General features: G+C 43.9%; 1 protein-coding gene, 1 long non-coding RNA gene and 1 pseudogene across 2 annotated transcripts; 1 reads left to right on the top strand and 2 right to left on the bottom strand.

Moving 5' to 3' along the window:
* Nucleotides 1-2482: 2482 nt before the first annotated feature.
* Nucleotides 2483-4310, bottom strand: LOC116246000 (UDP-glycosyltransferase 88B1-like). The gene has a single exon (XM_031617665.2). It carries the CDS (start codon nt 4292-4294, stop codon nt 2696-2698), a length of 1599 nt encoding a protein of 532 aa, XP_031473525.1. The 5' UTR covers nt 4295-4310; the 3' UTR covers nt 2483-2695.
* A 44-nt stretch (nt 4311-4354) lies between these two features.
* On the top strand, nt 4355-4881 carry LOC126409713 (uncharacterized). Its single transcript, XR_007572324.1, has 2 exons — nt 4355-4539; nt 4714-4881. It is a non-coding gene; the product is annotated as an uncharacterized LOC126409713 (long non-coding RNA).
* A 7893-nt stretch (nt 4882-12774) lies between these two features.
* On the bottom strand, nt 12775-14724 carry LOC116266194 (UDP-glycosyltransferase 88B1-like; annotated as a pseudogene).
* Between the last annotated feature and the right edge of the window lie 268 nt (nt 14725-14992).

Here is a 14992-nt window from a genome sequence, read left to right as displayed (position 1 = left end):
TAAAGAGCGAAACTATGCGAGTTCATTCCTTAGCAAGCAAGTTCGTGTCGAGAGTTCGAGTTGAATGACTCATTGAACACACCCTCGGTTTTATGGAAGGAAACTTGGGTGTGCTTCAACAACGACATAGGCGTAAGAAGCTCAGGCTAAAATGAAAGAGTTGAGACCTGAATTAAGATGTTCAACTTGATTCATCATGTGTATCGTTTCAAAAGCAATGTTAACAGGTACGTTTTCTGCAAAATAAAAAATGTTCTTCTAAATTTGAGATCCACAGGTACAGTTAACATCATACATATACTTGAATATGAAAACAACAGCGAGTTATAATTTTCATCGGAATCCAAGTTAAATTCATAATGCAACTTGATAATTAAAGCTTAGTCAGAATTCCAAGAGTCATGTACTGGAGTCCATGCACTCCCATCAAAGTCTCACACAGGCAAAGAATTCTAGCCAATGTTTGATCCAAGAAATTTCTTGTGCACAAAAACGATAATTTTGGTCTTCCATTAATGGTACTTGGAAAGTGGCCACATTCATCTTGGCTTGGCAGGGAAACAGGGGGAGGAGGAGAAATTCGCAAGGATGAGCAGGAGCAGCAGCCGCCAGGCCATGAAGACCAGTACCGTCGTCTTGCTCCCCACTGCCTACGTCTTCTTCCCTGCCAGTGCAGCTGCCCTCTCCCTCCTCCTCCATCTCCCTGCCCTGCACAGCCGATTCGAATCGAATTTTGAGGACTTGACTGCGAAGATCGAAGTTCCAGGTTTGGACCCTCTGCACCCACTGGATCTTCCCCTTCCGCTTCGTCGCAAGGGGACTCCCCAGTACACTTGGTTCCTCGACAGCTCCCTCCTCTACTTGGAGGCCATGGGGATCTTATCCAACACCTTCCATGACTTGGAGACCAGAGCCCTGTCTGCCATGATGGGTGAGCAAGAAAGGCGAGGAAGATGATGCCCTGGTCAAAGGGGAGGAGTTGCAGAAGGTTTTGAGGAACTTAATGGCTGGCGGCGAAGAAGGGAAGAAAGTGAGGGACGACATGAATAAAATGAAAGCATTGGCTAGAAAAGCAGTAAATGAAGGAGGGTCCTCTTTTGGAAACTTGGCTTTGCTAGCACAGGAATTGACAAAGGCAGGATAAGGGTGGCCGCTTTCCTTTGTGTGTACTTAATTCAATCTCGTCATTTGGTCTGCGCACGCAACTCAATTTCCTCATTTGGTGGCTGTTGTAACTTTAAAATGAAAAATGACGGGGAAATACTTTGATGAACTTGAAAATGATTCAGTGATAGCACACTTATTTTGCCGCTGGTTAGAGATGTGAATGGATCCGACCTGAATCGTATTACCCTTTACCATATTTGATTTGTTGGATGTTCCCATGTCTATATTCACCTTCACATTTGAACGTGAATGAGGAAAATTATACACCATATTTGGATCTGAACTTTAAAATGAAACCACATATTATATGCTAAAACCCACATTCAAAATGTGTGAAAATTGGATATATGAGATATTTGTTTAAAACAAAATCTGAATTTAAATTTGAATTACATACCTGAACCTGATCAGATGTCATTTTTTAATGAGAACTCTATCTGATTTTTAAATCCATTTTTGAAGTTTTTTCCGATTCAAGTTCATATGTTACCTGAATCCGATCCATGCAAAAGTGAATTTGTGAAACTAATTGAAGAAAAGGAAGAATGTTTTGGCCAGCAATCAAGGAGAACTTGGCACAAATATGTTGGTCAACTGCCTATCACTTCTGGGTCCTAAAGATCCAATCCTTGACTTTATAGGCCAATGATTTCGGACAGATTTTCTGTCTTGCTAAGCAGAGCTATTTCACATCAGATCTACTAACTATTTTCTTCGTTCTTTTGTCTTCTTTTCTTTTTCTTTTTTTTTCTTCCCGGTGTTTTTGGATGCAGGCGATCAGAAAGGAACCGTCAGGTCCTTGATTTGAGAATCCAGACAACATATCAATTGAAATGCCAAGTTTACGTATCTTGAAAATGAGACCTTTCATCTTTACTTTCTAATTAGAGCACGCTCGATTTCAGTCATACAAAACGCCGGGAATTAGATGTCCGTTCGGGTTCCCGGCAACTGAACGGGCGTTTGATGGGACTACTGGTTCACGTGAAGGTTATTCTTACGGTGCAATAGTGCAACAACAAATTGGAGTACTTTTTTCAGCCACATTTCACCCACCCTTGAACGTTTGTGGCTCAAAAATTAGAGAGTAGAACCAGAAGCATCCAATTATTCCTTCTGGATGCTCTACATCAAAGAAGCAACATACAGGACGAAATTTTACCGGCTGTCAAACGCCACTTCAGGCAAGGTTCACTCGTTTTACATCCTAAGATAATTAAGTTTCACCCTCATTCGAGTTCTTTACCATGACGTCCCTACTGCACGGCCCAAGTCGTCGTCAAAAGACTCAAAACAGCAGAGAAAGCCAACGAAGAAAACAACAAACTAAGCACAATGAACCATACTGAAACGAAAACGAAAGTGCGAGTTACCGAATGCCGCCGGTAGACCAGAATTCGAAACACAATTTCGAAAAATAAAAACACAATTTCGAAAAATGGTCTGGATCGATTACGTTTAAGAGGTTGTGAAGAGATCGCGTATATCTCTCCCAAAAATACTGTCCGAAAGATTACCGGAACTGCAGTTACCGAATGCCGCCGGTAGACCAGATTTCGACCAACGTCGCCAAATTGAGGTAGGACGACCCTCCTTCCTCTACAGCTTTCCTCCCCAACTCTTGCATCTCCTTCATCTTCTCCCTGACCTTTCTACCTTCTTCACCTTCTATCAAGCTCCTCGCCGCCCTCTCCAGTTCCTCTGCTCTCACCATCCCATTACTGCCATCGCCGTCTTCTCTGTTCAGCGCTAATCCCACTCCCAAGACGTCCACCAACTCAAACGCGTTCATCCCCTGTTCTGCGTACAGAGGCCAAGCGATCATGGGCACGCCGAACCACATGCTCTCGAGGGTCGAGTTCCATCCACAGTGGGACACGAATCCACCGACCGCTGGGTGCGAGAGAATGGCGACCTGCGGCACCCACTTTGGCCAAACCAGACCGCGCTCTCTCGTCCTCTCCACGAACCCATCCGGCAGCACCTCGTCCAAATCTGCATCACAGAGACCCACAAAGCCAGGCCCCGGCTCGCTCGGCCGAACCCGGATCGACCACAGGAATCGCTGGCCGCTGAGTTCCAACCCGCGAGAGATCTCGTGAATCTGCTCGGTTGGGAAGGCGCCCATGCTGCCGAAGCACAAGAACAGGATGGATGAGTGGGGCTGCTGGTCGAGCCACTTGATGCAATCGTGGTCGTTCGAGTCGGACTCGGCGCCCAAACTCAGCAATGGACCGACCGGATACACGGGCGGGGCTCGGGCTCCAGGGCAGCAGAGTCCATCGGCGAAGGCCTCGATAGCTCGTGGCTGCAACTCGTTGAAGGTGTTCACCAGTATTCCATCCAATCCACAATACAGATGGGCGTTTCGCATGAACCACTGATAGGGTTCTTCCTTCTTCGTCTGCAAAACACTCGGCATGGCAGATAGAGGCAGCGGCTGTACCGAGCCGGGAAACTCGAATGCCTCGGTCACGTCTTTGAAGTCCTGTTCATACCTTCGATCCATCTCCGGCAAGTAAAGGAAGAGGCAAAGCGTGGTAGCTCCGGATGTGAAGAAGACGAAGGTGGGGATGCCGAGCTCCACAGAAGCAGTCGTCGACGAGATGCAGAACATGTCGGCGATAAAGGCAGGGATGATGGTGGTTTGCTGGAGCGCCGCGAGTGCCTCGGAGACAACGGGCTTATGGTTGTCCATGTAGGCTAGGTAGCTCGTCCGGCCTTCGACTTCAGGAGGAGCAACTTGGGGAAGCTCCATGAAATTGATGTCGAGGCCGGAGGCTGCCACCGCATCTTGGTGTTGGGAGATGACGGAGGAAGGGGCAAAAGGAGCGGAGGAGGGAGGTTGGACGACGAGAATGGTGATGGATAAGTTGTGGGTGTGATGCAGAATCTGCTTTGCCAGCTCGATCATGGAGACTAGGTGCCCTGCTCCTGGTGTCGGAAAGAGTACCACCCTCCCCTTCATCATCGTCTCTCCTCTCTCTCGCTCGCTCCCTCTGGTAGGATGCGCTTCAGTCGAGGATGTGGTTGGAAAGTGGCGTCTTAAAGACGTCGGGCCGCAACTTGGATCACTCGAAGGGACGGGTCTTCTAGCAAAGGAAAAATAGTTTATCAAGTTTTTCATTAGTATTACCTCATAAAAATATTACAAGTATTCATCCTTTCATTTATGCCTTTCAGATAGCTGTCATCTCTTGTTGGTCGGCGGCGCATCCATTCTTCCAGTCAATGCGATCACATAAATTAGAGCACTATTATAAGAAGGACACGAATATTTCATACGTCTGTGTCGACGGATGAGGTCATGGATGACGAATTCATAGCGGGAAGAAGCGGAAAATTTTTCCCCGCCGTTTTCTTGGAGCGCAGGTCGAGTTACTCGAACTTAGTTTCTATTTAGCAAGAAAAAATATGGCAGATGAAAATCGTTCTTTTTCTTTTGTGGTCACTAATGACGTTGGTTGGATGTCATGGCTAGAAACATCAACGAAATATGGAGAACACAAACAATTACCTGATACCTTTTTTTGCTGCCATGTTCAGGTTTTATTGCTCAATGATTTTGGGCATCAACGATTCAACTCTCTGGTGCAAGTTGAATCTAAAATAGCTTGGCAATTGTGTTCTAAAGATCATAAATCGTTCAAAGTTGATTTTGATGACTTCAGAGGATATTCTTATGCTTTGATGATCAAATACTTTTTTGTGTAAGCGAGAGTACTTCTATTACTTGAAAAAGTTCACAAATTTCCAATGAGTACTGGATGTAATTGGACCTGCGCAAAACTCCATATGAACGTTAAAGTGAACTTGGTCATCCATTAATTTATGGGTTTGGAACCATCTAAATTAGATTGGTGGCATTAAGATTTGGAGGACTCAGAAAAGTATATATCTTCGTTGCTATCCTAAATAAAAATTTAAGGACGGATACTCATGTTAACCCAGGAGCATTTGGGAGGGCGTGAACCCTTCTCTTCTCCTTCAATAAACATGTGCTTTTCTACGTTTGGCAATGGGAACATTTGAAGCACGTTTATGAAATATTATATTTTTCTTTGTATTTTTTTTTTATTTTTGTTTGAACATCAATTACTAAATTTATAAAACAGAAAAAGGCAATACGACTATACGAGCAATATAAGTTTAAGGGCATAAGGGGCAGAGAGGGCCCCGTTCAAAAGTTTTTGCAGATCCCTCCCTCTCTCCCTTTCTGCCCCCTCTGCCCTCTCGCCGGTGCAGTGGTCGCCGGAAATAGGTTTGCCCCTCTTTCGCTTTCCCAAGCCGGAACTTTTATCTCTCTCGTACCCTCTCCCCCATCTTCTCTTTTCCTCTTCTCTCTCTTCCCCTCTTACAGGCAGCAGAGGCTTAGTTGCTCTGTGGAGAATATCGTGTTGCAGGCAGGCGGTCCACAGTGTAGTTTGAATATCATTTTCTATGATTAGGCACCCTGGAGTTGAATTCTCGCTTGGACTGTCGGAATTGTTGCGGGGAAGAGGCGTGCTCCGACATATGAGTCGAAATGGATTTCTCAAGGCACTAGAAGATGGTTCCAGTCTGAAAGGCCATCACCAGATGTCATGCAGCAATCCCAGGATGCGATGTCGTGCTTGTATTATATACTCCAATGCTTTGCATCGGAATTTGCTGAAGGCATTCAAGTGTTGGTGTATGGAACTTGATCCATATTGGACACTCATTTGCAATACCGTGGATCCAACTTCGCGATAAGTTGGCTGGGGGTTGCAAGGGGGGCAGCGCCCCCTTGCTTGGGGGTTCGGGGGCATTAGCCCCCGATGGAAAATTTTCCTTATGTAAGGACATATAAGTCATTTTGTACAAATGCGGGTTTGCCCTAATCCTTATGTTTTGAGGATGGCCGCCGGTTGTTGTGTGTCTGTCTGTGTGTTCTTCTAAGAGAGAGAATACAAGAGATCTGTGCGACCGTGGACGTATGAGATTATTGCTCCGAACCACGTAAATCGTTGTCTTCTTCCTTGTTGCTTCTAACCCCCTCTTGAGAGTGTGAGAGGAGAGTTTTCTGTGTTGTTCCTAACAACTGGTATCAGAGCCAGGTTCGTTCGAGGTAGGAACAATGGCGCTGGAAGAAGGAAAGGTCAGAATCGAGAAGTTCGACGGTAAAGACTTCGGATTCTGGAAGATGCAGATCGAGGACTACTTGTATCAGAAGAAACTGCATGAACCACTCATGGGAGCGAAACCTGCAACAATGGCTGATGCAGATTGGCAGTTACTGGATAGACAAGCCCTTGGAGTCATCCGGTTGACACTGGCCAGAAACGTCGCCTTCAACATTGTTAACGAGAAGACGACAGCAAGTCTGATGAAGACGCTAACAGATATGTACGAAAAACCCTCTGCTTCGAATAAGGTATATCTGATGCGTCGATTATTTAATTTGAAAATGACTGAAGGTGCCTCTGTTACGGATCACATAAATGAGTTCAATGTTATTACTTCTCAATTATGTTCTATCGATATTAAGTTTGATGATGAGGTTCAAGCCTTAATTTTACTGTCATCTCTATCGGAGAGTTGGAGTGCCACTGTGACCGCCGTGAGTAGCTCATCAGGGTCAAACAAATTGAAGTTCAGTGGTGTTCGAGATTTAATACTTAGTGAGGACATTCGCAGAAGAGAGGCAGGAGAGCCCCTCGGTTCTGCCCTAAATGTTCAAAATAGGGGCAGAACTAATCAACGCTACCAAGAGCGTGGAAGGTCCAAATCTAAGGGAAAGAGTCAATCCAAACTTCGAAGTGATGGCTGTTGGAACTGTGGTAAGCCAGGACACTGGAAAAGAGATTGCAGGTTGTTGAAGAAGAAGAACCCAAATCGTGAAGATGATTCAGCAAATGCAGCAACAGAAGATATAGCTGATGCACTTGCCTTGAGTGTACACAGCTCTATAGAGTCTTGGATTTTAGACTCTGGCGCATCTTTCCATTCAACGTATTCTAATGAAAGTATGCATAACTATGTTGCAGGAAAATTTGGTAGAGTATACCTTGCAGTTGATGAACCTCTGGATATTGTAGGGAAATGTGAGGTTCACATTAAAATGGAGAATGGGCATGTATGGAAGTTAAAAGATGTCAGACATGTCCCAGGGTTGAAGAGGAATCTCATCTCGGTCGGACAGTTAGACGACGAAGGCTATGTTACTACCTTTGTTGGCGGATCTTGGAAGATAACCAAAGGTGTTATGGTTATAGCACGAGGTCACAAACTTGGCACTTTGTACATGACTGCAGATGTGAAAGACACAGTGGCTGTGGCGAAATGTGATAATAAATAATTGTTGTGGCATTACAGGCTTGGGCATATGAGTGAGAAGGGAATGAAGATCATGACAACAAATAACAAGTTGCATGACTTGAAATCTGTAGACATTGGGCTATGTGAAGACTGTGTTTTCGGAAAACAGAAAATGGTCACTTTCTCCAAAGTTGGACGGCCTCCAAAGAAGGAAAAGCTAGAGTTGGTGCATACTGATGTTTGGAGACTAGCTCCAGTTCGTTCTCTTGGAGGATCCCTATACTATGTCACATTCATTGATGATTGTACAAGGAAGATATGGGTTTACTTTCTCAAATATAAATCTGACGTGTTTACTGTTTTCAAAAAGTGAAAAGCAGAAGTAGAAAATCAGATCGGAAAGAAGATTAAATGTCTGCGGTCAGATAATGGAGGTGAGTATGACATCAAAGAGTTTAAAAATTTTTGTGCAGATCATGGGATTCGAACACAAAGAACGGTCCCTAAAAAGCCACGACAAAATGTGGTTGCTGAAAGAATGAACAGAACCCTTTGTGAAAGAGCAAGAAGCATGAGACTGCATTCAGGTTTACCAAAGATGTTTTGGGCGGATGCAATCAGTACAGCTTCATACTTGATAAATCGTGGGCCTTCTGTTCCTTTGGACTATGGAATACCTGAAGAAGCCTGGACCGGCCAGGAGGTAAATCTTGCACACTTAAGAGTCTTCGGTTGTGTTTCTTACATACATATAGACTCGGATAAAAGGGATAAATTAGATCCTAAGTCCAGGAAATGTTATTTCATTGGTTATGGAAATGATGAGTTTGGGTATCGCTTTTGGGATGATAAAGAAAAGAAAATTATTAGACATAATGATGTAATGTTTAATGAGATGGCTCTGTACAAAGACAAGGATAGTTTTATGTCTGAGAAAAATGAACATCATGACACAAGTGAAGACATTGTAGAACTTCAAGATGTCTCTGAAGATGATGTTGCAATTAAGAGTCAAAATGGAAACAGTTAGATAGAACAAGAAGCAAGCACATCCAAACCTCCATTAAGGAGATCAAGCAGAAGGCCAAAACCAAATCGAAGGTATTCTCCTTACTTACATTACTTGTTGTTAACTGATGCTGGAGAACCCGAGTGTTTTGATGAAGCAATGAAGGTTACAGATTCTGTTAAGTGGGAGTTAGCTATGAAAGAGGAGATGGACTCTCTACATGCTAACAGAACATGGACATTAACTGAGCTTCCTTGTGGGAAGAAGGCATTGCAAAACAAATGGGTATATAGGATTAAAGAAGAAGCATGGAAAATGTACAAATCAAGGTTAGTAGTGAAAGGTTTTCAACAGAAAGAAGGTATAGATTATACAGAAATTTTCTCTCCTGTTTTAAAACTAACTACTATAAGATTGGTATTGAGTTTAGTTGCAGCTGAAAATTTATATTTAGAGCAACTAGATGTAAAGACTGCATTCCTTCATGGGGATTTGGAGGAAGATATTTATATGGTGCAACCTGAAGGCTTTCAAGTATTAGGAAAAGAAAGTCTTGTATGCAAGTTAGAGAAGAGTCTCTATGGTTTAAAGCCGGCACCGAGACAGTGGTACAAAAAGTTTGATAACTTCATGGGGAGAAATGCTTTTAAGAAGTGTGATATGGATCACTGTTGCTATTTTAAGAACATTGATAGTTGTTATATCATTTTACTATTATATGTGGATGATATGCTTATTGCAGGCTCAAATTTGTAAAAGATTAATTCTCTGAAAGAACAACGATCAAAGGAGTTTGAAATGAAAGATCTAGGCGCTGCGAAACAAATCCTTGGGATGAGAATTAGTAGGGACAGTAAGACATGTACATTAAATTTGTCTCAACAAAATTATATTGAGAAGATCTTGTGCAGGTTTAAGATGCAAGATGCTAAACCTGTTAGTACGCTTCTTGCTAGTCATTTCAAACTGTCCAAGGATTTGTCACCCAAGACAGATGAAGAACATGAAGAAATGTCAAAGATTCCATATGCTTCAGCAGTGGGTAGCTTGATGTATGTTATGGTATGCAGTAGACCAGACATAGCACAAGCAATGGGAGCAGTGAGCAGATACATGGCTGAGCCTAGAAAGAAACATTGGAAAGCTGTGAAGTGGATATTACGTTACTTGAAAGGAACTTCAGGTATGAGCCTTTGTTTTAAGAAAAACGAATTACTTTTGCATGGCTTTGTGGATGCAGATTTGGGTGGTGATCTTGAAAGTAGGAGAAGTACTACCGGGTACATTTACACCCTAGGAGGAACCTGTGTTAGTTGGGTTTCACAGCTTCAAAAGGTTGTTGCGCTGTCTACTACAGAAGCTGAATATATTGCTGTTACAGAAGCCAGCAAAGAGATGATTTGGCTAAAGACTATTCTAAAAGAATTGCATGTAAAGGAAGATAAGAGTGTTCTCTCTTGTGACAGTCAAAGTGCAATTCATTTAGCCAACAATCCAGTGTTCCATGCTAGAACAAAGCATATTGAATTGAAGTATCATTTCATTAGAGATTTGTTGGAAGAGAAGATACTATCTCTTGAAAAGATTCGTGGAACAGAGAATCCAGCAGACATGTTGACAAAGCCAGTGACTGCTGAGAAGTTGAGGTTATGTTTAACCTCAGTTGGTCTCCAAGGTTGATTGATGATCGCACAGGTTGAGTATATGATGTACAAGCACTTGGATGGATCAAATTCCAAGTGGGAGATTGTTGGTGTATTGAACTTGATCCATATTGGACACTCATTTGCAATACCGTGGATCCAACTTCGCGGTAAGTTGGCTGGGGGTTGCAGGGGAGCAGCGCCCCCTTGCTTGGGGGTTCGGGGGCGTTAGCCCCTGATGGAAAATTTTCCTTATGTAAGGGCATATAAGTCATTTTGTACAAATGCGGGTTTACCCTAATCCTTATGTTTTGAGGATGGCCGCCGGTTGTTGTGTGTCTGTCTGTGTGTTCTTCTAAGAGAGAGAATACAAGAGATCTGTGCAACCGTGGACGTAGGAGATTATTGCTCCGAACCACGTAAATCGTTGTCTTCTTCCTTCTTGCTTCTAACCCCCTCTTGAGAGTGTGAGAGGAGAGTTTTCTGTGTTGTTCCTAACATCAAGAATTCTCAGATGTTGTTGTTGATGCTGTTTTTGGTGTTCTCAAATCGTTGATGTTGTTTTAAGTGTTCTCAAATTGTCACAGTTCTCGAGAAATGCTTGATGGGTGCGGGCGTGAGCTTATGTGCTGCTCCGTGACCTTGGATGAGCCTCTGGGGTTTTCTTATCGCCTTGGTTGTAGTTTTAGTGGTCTCTCTACAAACAAGAGACCTTGGAGAACAACAATTCTCATGGTGCGAATTCGTTGGTTATTGTTGTCAAACGAAGGACTAAGTAAAGGCTGAATTCTGATCCAGCTACTATTTTAAGTACGTAGTGTTTGAAAGGAATTCTTACTACTGTTTATCGACTTGTACAATGTGCAATTTATTGTTTATGCAGATGGCTAAGGTGTAGAGAAAGATCCAGAAAAATTCTGCTGTAACAAAATAAACAAACTAATAATATTCGTATCAAGGTTGTTATTCTGAATAGTTGTTTTATTTAAGAAAGAGCTACCAGGCTCTATTTAAGGATTGTATTCTCAAGTTCAAAATTAATTGCAGACTAAACTTTCATTCGGTTGCTGTACATTCAATCCCCAGTCTCGTGGCTGCTGAACCCTATGGAACCTGCAAAAGCGGAGGGATTCTTGTTTCTAGGTTCAGCCAAGGAACTTTGGGACTCCTTGGCGGAGATGTACAGAGAGAAACATAGTCTGACAAGAGCATATCAGTTGCAGCAAGATATTGCCAAAAGCATTAAATGTATGGAACCTTTCCATCTCCACTTGAGTAACCTGAAAGGAATGGGGGATGAACTGTCCCAATGCCGTCAGATTTGTCGGACTACTGTTGACATTGATACCATGAGGCAAAGAATATAGATTGATCAAATTTTCAAACTTCTTACAGGCCTTGGCCAGGGGTTGGATACACTTAGCAGTTGTATTCTCATGAACTACCCACGACTATCACTTAGTAGTATCTGTGCTATGATCCAGTGGGAAGATGCCCGACGGAAGATATTCAAGTATGACCTTGAAGAGAAGACAGAGAGATAGTCGAACCATGAAACCATTGCGTTTCATGTTGGACAAACAGAGGTCACTCACTAAGAACCAGTAGTAATCGTGGAAGACCCAAGATGAGATGTACTTATTGCAATAAATTGTGACACAGTAGAGATAAACGCGGAAATCTTCATGAGAAACCAGCAAGAAGCAAGAAAACGAACTATTGGACTAAGAACTTAGAGGACGATGTGTCTGAACTAGTAGAATTTGTGAACGAGAAGTTTGAAAAACTTTCTTAAAGGAAAGGGCATGGTACATCAACTACATGCCCGGGAAGTGCACAAAAAAATGGGGTGTATAAGCACAGAAACATAATTTTGTCGGACAAAGCAGTGTTGTTTCATATGCCTGCATTAGGTAGAGTCGTAGAGAAGAGTACCCTCCTATGCGTGCATTAATCATTCCAATGCCTGCATTCGATATATTGGTGTACCCACTTCCATCTGCACTAAATACAATTAGTGCAGTCAGTAGAAGAGTACCCTCCTATGCGTGCATTAAACATTCCTATCCCTGCATTCAATATATTGGTGTACCCACTTCCATCTGCACTAAATACAATTAGTGCAGTCATTCAGTGCTCTCCTACACTGGAATTAAATGCTAATATTGGAGACAGTACAACCCACGGCTATCAAGAACCGAATACGCTCGCGGCTCATGGCAATGACGAATAGAACACTCAAGGGTCGACTACGTCGGTCCTCCAGAGTGAGTCAATTGCCAGCTCGGCTTAAAGATTTCCCGACATATTATGTGAAAGCATCAAGAAAAATACTTGGTAGCTGACTTCAATTATGGCGCAAAGACATCCAGAAAGTTCAGAACAAATTTCATGATAAGTGTGTTTCTCAGAAAGAGCCTCAGAGCTTTTCTGAGGCAAACACAAAATCAGAATGGTAAGTGTCTATGAGAGGAGCTCAAATCTGTAGATGAAAATAACACCTATCAAATAGTACCATTGCAACAAGGTAAAAGAGCAGTAGTTTGCTAGTGGACCTACAAAATCAAATACAAGAGTTGCGAGGAAATAGAGAGATTTGAGGACAAATTCGTGGCCAAAGGGCACATGCAGGTAGAAGGAGTAAACTTCCATGAAACCTTCGTTCCAATTGCAAAGATTACAATCAGAATTCTCTTATTTGCGGCAGCTGCGAAAAAGTGATCACTATATCAACTAGATACTAAAAACACCTTCCTAAATGGCAATTCAAAAGATATTTATATGGAATTACTACAAGGACTGTAAGAGAAACAGTCAAAACAAGTCACTCTACTGCTTAAAACAATCACCATTAGTGTGGTTTACCAAACTTAGTAGCAAATTGATAAAGATGGGCTACACTCAGAGCTTTCCAGACCATAATCTAGTAATTCACAAAAGGAAACATAGGTGGTCACAGTGTAAGTTGATGACATGGTTGTAACAGGGGACGATGAACACTTATGCATGAGAGCAACTAAGGCAACACCCAAGGGAATGATCTGGTAGTCGATGTTTTCACATTTTCGAAAATGGTCCCAACAAATTGCCTTTATCGTCAGCAAACGGATGACGTTATCTCTCGTACAATATGATCTGGAAGATTACAAGATTGAACTGCTGTTAATTAATTCAGCCAGTAGTCCACTTTCCGACCAAAGTTGCAAAATTGAGGTAGGATGACCCTCCTTCTACTACAGCCTTCCTCCCCAACTCCTTCATCTCCTTCATCTTCTCACGAACTTTCGCACCTTCCTCATCAACTTCCATCAAGCTCCTCACAGCCCTCTCCAGTTCTTCTGCTCTGACTATTCCACTACTGCCATCATCGCCTTCTCTGTTCAGAGCTAATCCCACTCCCAAGGCATTCACCAACTCAAACGCGTTCAACACTTGTTCTGCGTACAGAGGCCAAGCGATGATGGGCACTCCGAACCACATGCTCTCGAGGGTGGAGTTCCATCCGCAATGCGACACGAACCCACCAACTGCCGAGTGCGAGAGAATGGCGACCTGGGGCGCCCACTTCGGCCAGACCAGTCCGCGCTCTCTCGTCCTCTCCACGAACCCGGAGCGACCACAGGAATCGCTGGCCGCTGAGTTCCAGCCCGCGCGCGATCTCGTGAATCTGCTCGGTTGGGAAGGCGCCCATGCTGCCGAAGCACAAGAACAGGACAGATGAGTGGGGCTGTTGGTCGAGCCACTTGATGCAGTCCTGGCCGTTTGAGTCGGACCCAGCAGTGCCCAGATCCAACAATGGTCCGACGGAATATACGGGCGGGGTTCGGCCCCCAGGGCAGCACAGTCCGTCGGTCAAGGCCTCGATAGCCCGCGGCTGCAACTCGTTGAAGCTGTTCACTAGTATCCCGTCCAATCCAGAATAAAGATGGGCATTTCTTAGGACCCATTGATACCCTCCCTCCTCCTTTCCCTGTAAAAAAATTGGCAATGCAGATGAAGGCAGCGGCAGTGAGCCTGGAAACTCGACTTTCTCGGTCACGTCTTTGAAATCTTGTTCATAGTTCCGATCCATCTCCGGTAAGTAAATGAAAAGGCAGAGTGTGGTTGCACCGGATGTGAAGAGGACGAAGGTGGGGATGCCGAGCTCTAGAGAGGCTGTGGTTGTTGCGATGCAGAGCCAATCGGCGATGAAAGCAAGGATGGTGGTGGTTTGCTGGAGCGCGGTGAGGGCCTCGGAGACAGCGGATTTCTGGTTGTCTAGGAAGGCTAGGTGGTTCGCCTGGCCTTCGAGTTCAGAAAGAGCAGGTTGGTGAAGCTCCACGGAGTTGATGTCGAGGCCGGAGGCAGCCACAGCATCAAGGTGTTGGGAGATGGAGGAAGAGGCAAAGGGGGAGGAGGAGGGAGGTCGGATGATGAGGATGGTGATGGAGAGGTTTCGGGTGTGATGTAGAATTTGCTTTGCCAGCTCGATCATGGCGACCAGGTGCCCAGCTCCTGGTGTGGGGAGCAGTACCACAGTCCTCCCCTTCATCATCTCTCTCTGTGTCTCTCCCTGTCTGTCTTTCTGGTAGTAAAAGATCAGGAAGGATGCTGTTGAAGGGAATTTGCTTGGTCAGGGGCGTCCGAAATAAGTCCGGCCGCCACTGGAATAACTCGAATGGACATGGTTTTCCAACAATTTATCTCATCTTTCAGTAGTATTTCCTTACAAAAAATTTTCAATTCTTCATCTTTAATTTATCCCCTTTCAAATGGGCCTTTTTCTATCTGGGGATGCTGGGATGTTCATCCTTCCCGTCAACTCCAAACTCTAAACATGGCTTAATTAGTCGCATATACACTGATAGAGCGTGAGAGTGGAAATGGCAATATACTGCCAAATCAAGAGACGTTA

The sequence above is a fragment of the Nymphaea colorata genome, chromosome 1 (assembly GCF_008831285.2).
Source record: "Nymphaea colorata isolate Beijing-Zhang1983 chromosome 1, ASM883128v2, whole genome shotgun sequence".
Lineage (NCBI taxonomy): Eukaryota > Viridiplantae > Streptophyta > Magnoliopsida > Nymphaeales > Nymphaeaceae > Nymphaea > Nymphaea colorata.
Note: the sequence above shows the minus strand (reverse complement) of the source record. Positions and strands in the feature narration are given on the sequence as shown.

Excerpts from the sequence above, each read along its gene's own strand:
- LOC116246000 (XM_031617665.2), bottom strand. The coding sequence starts at position 4,294 with ATGAAAAACTTGATAAACTATTTTTCCTTTGCTAGAAGACCCGTCCCT.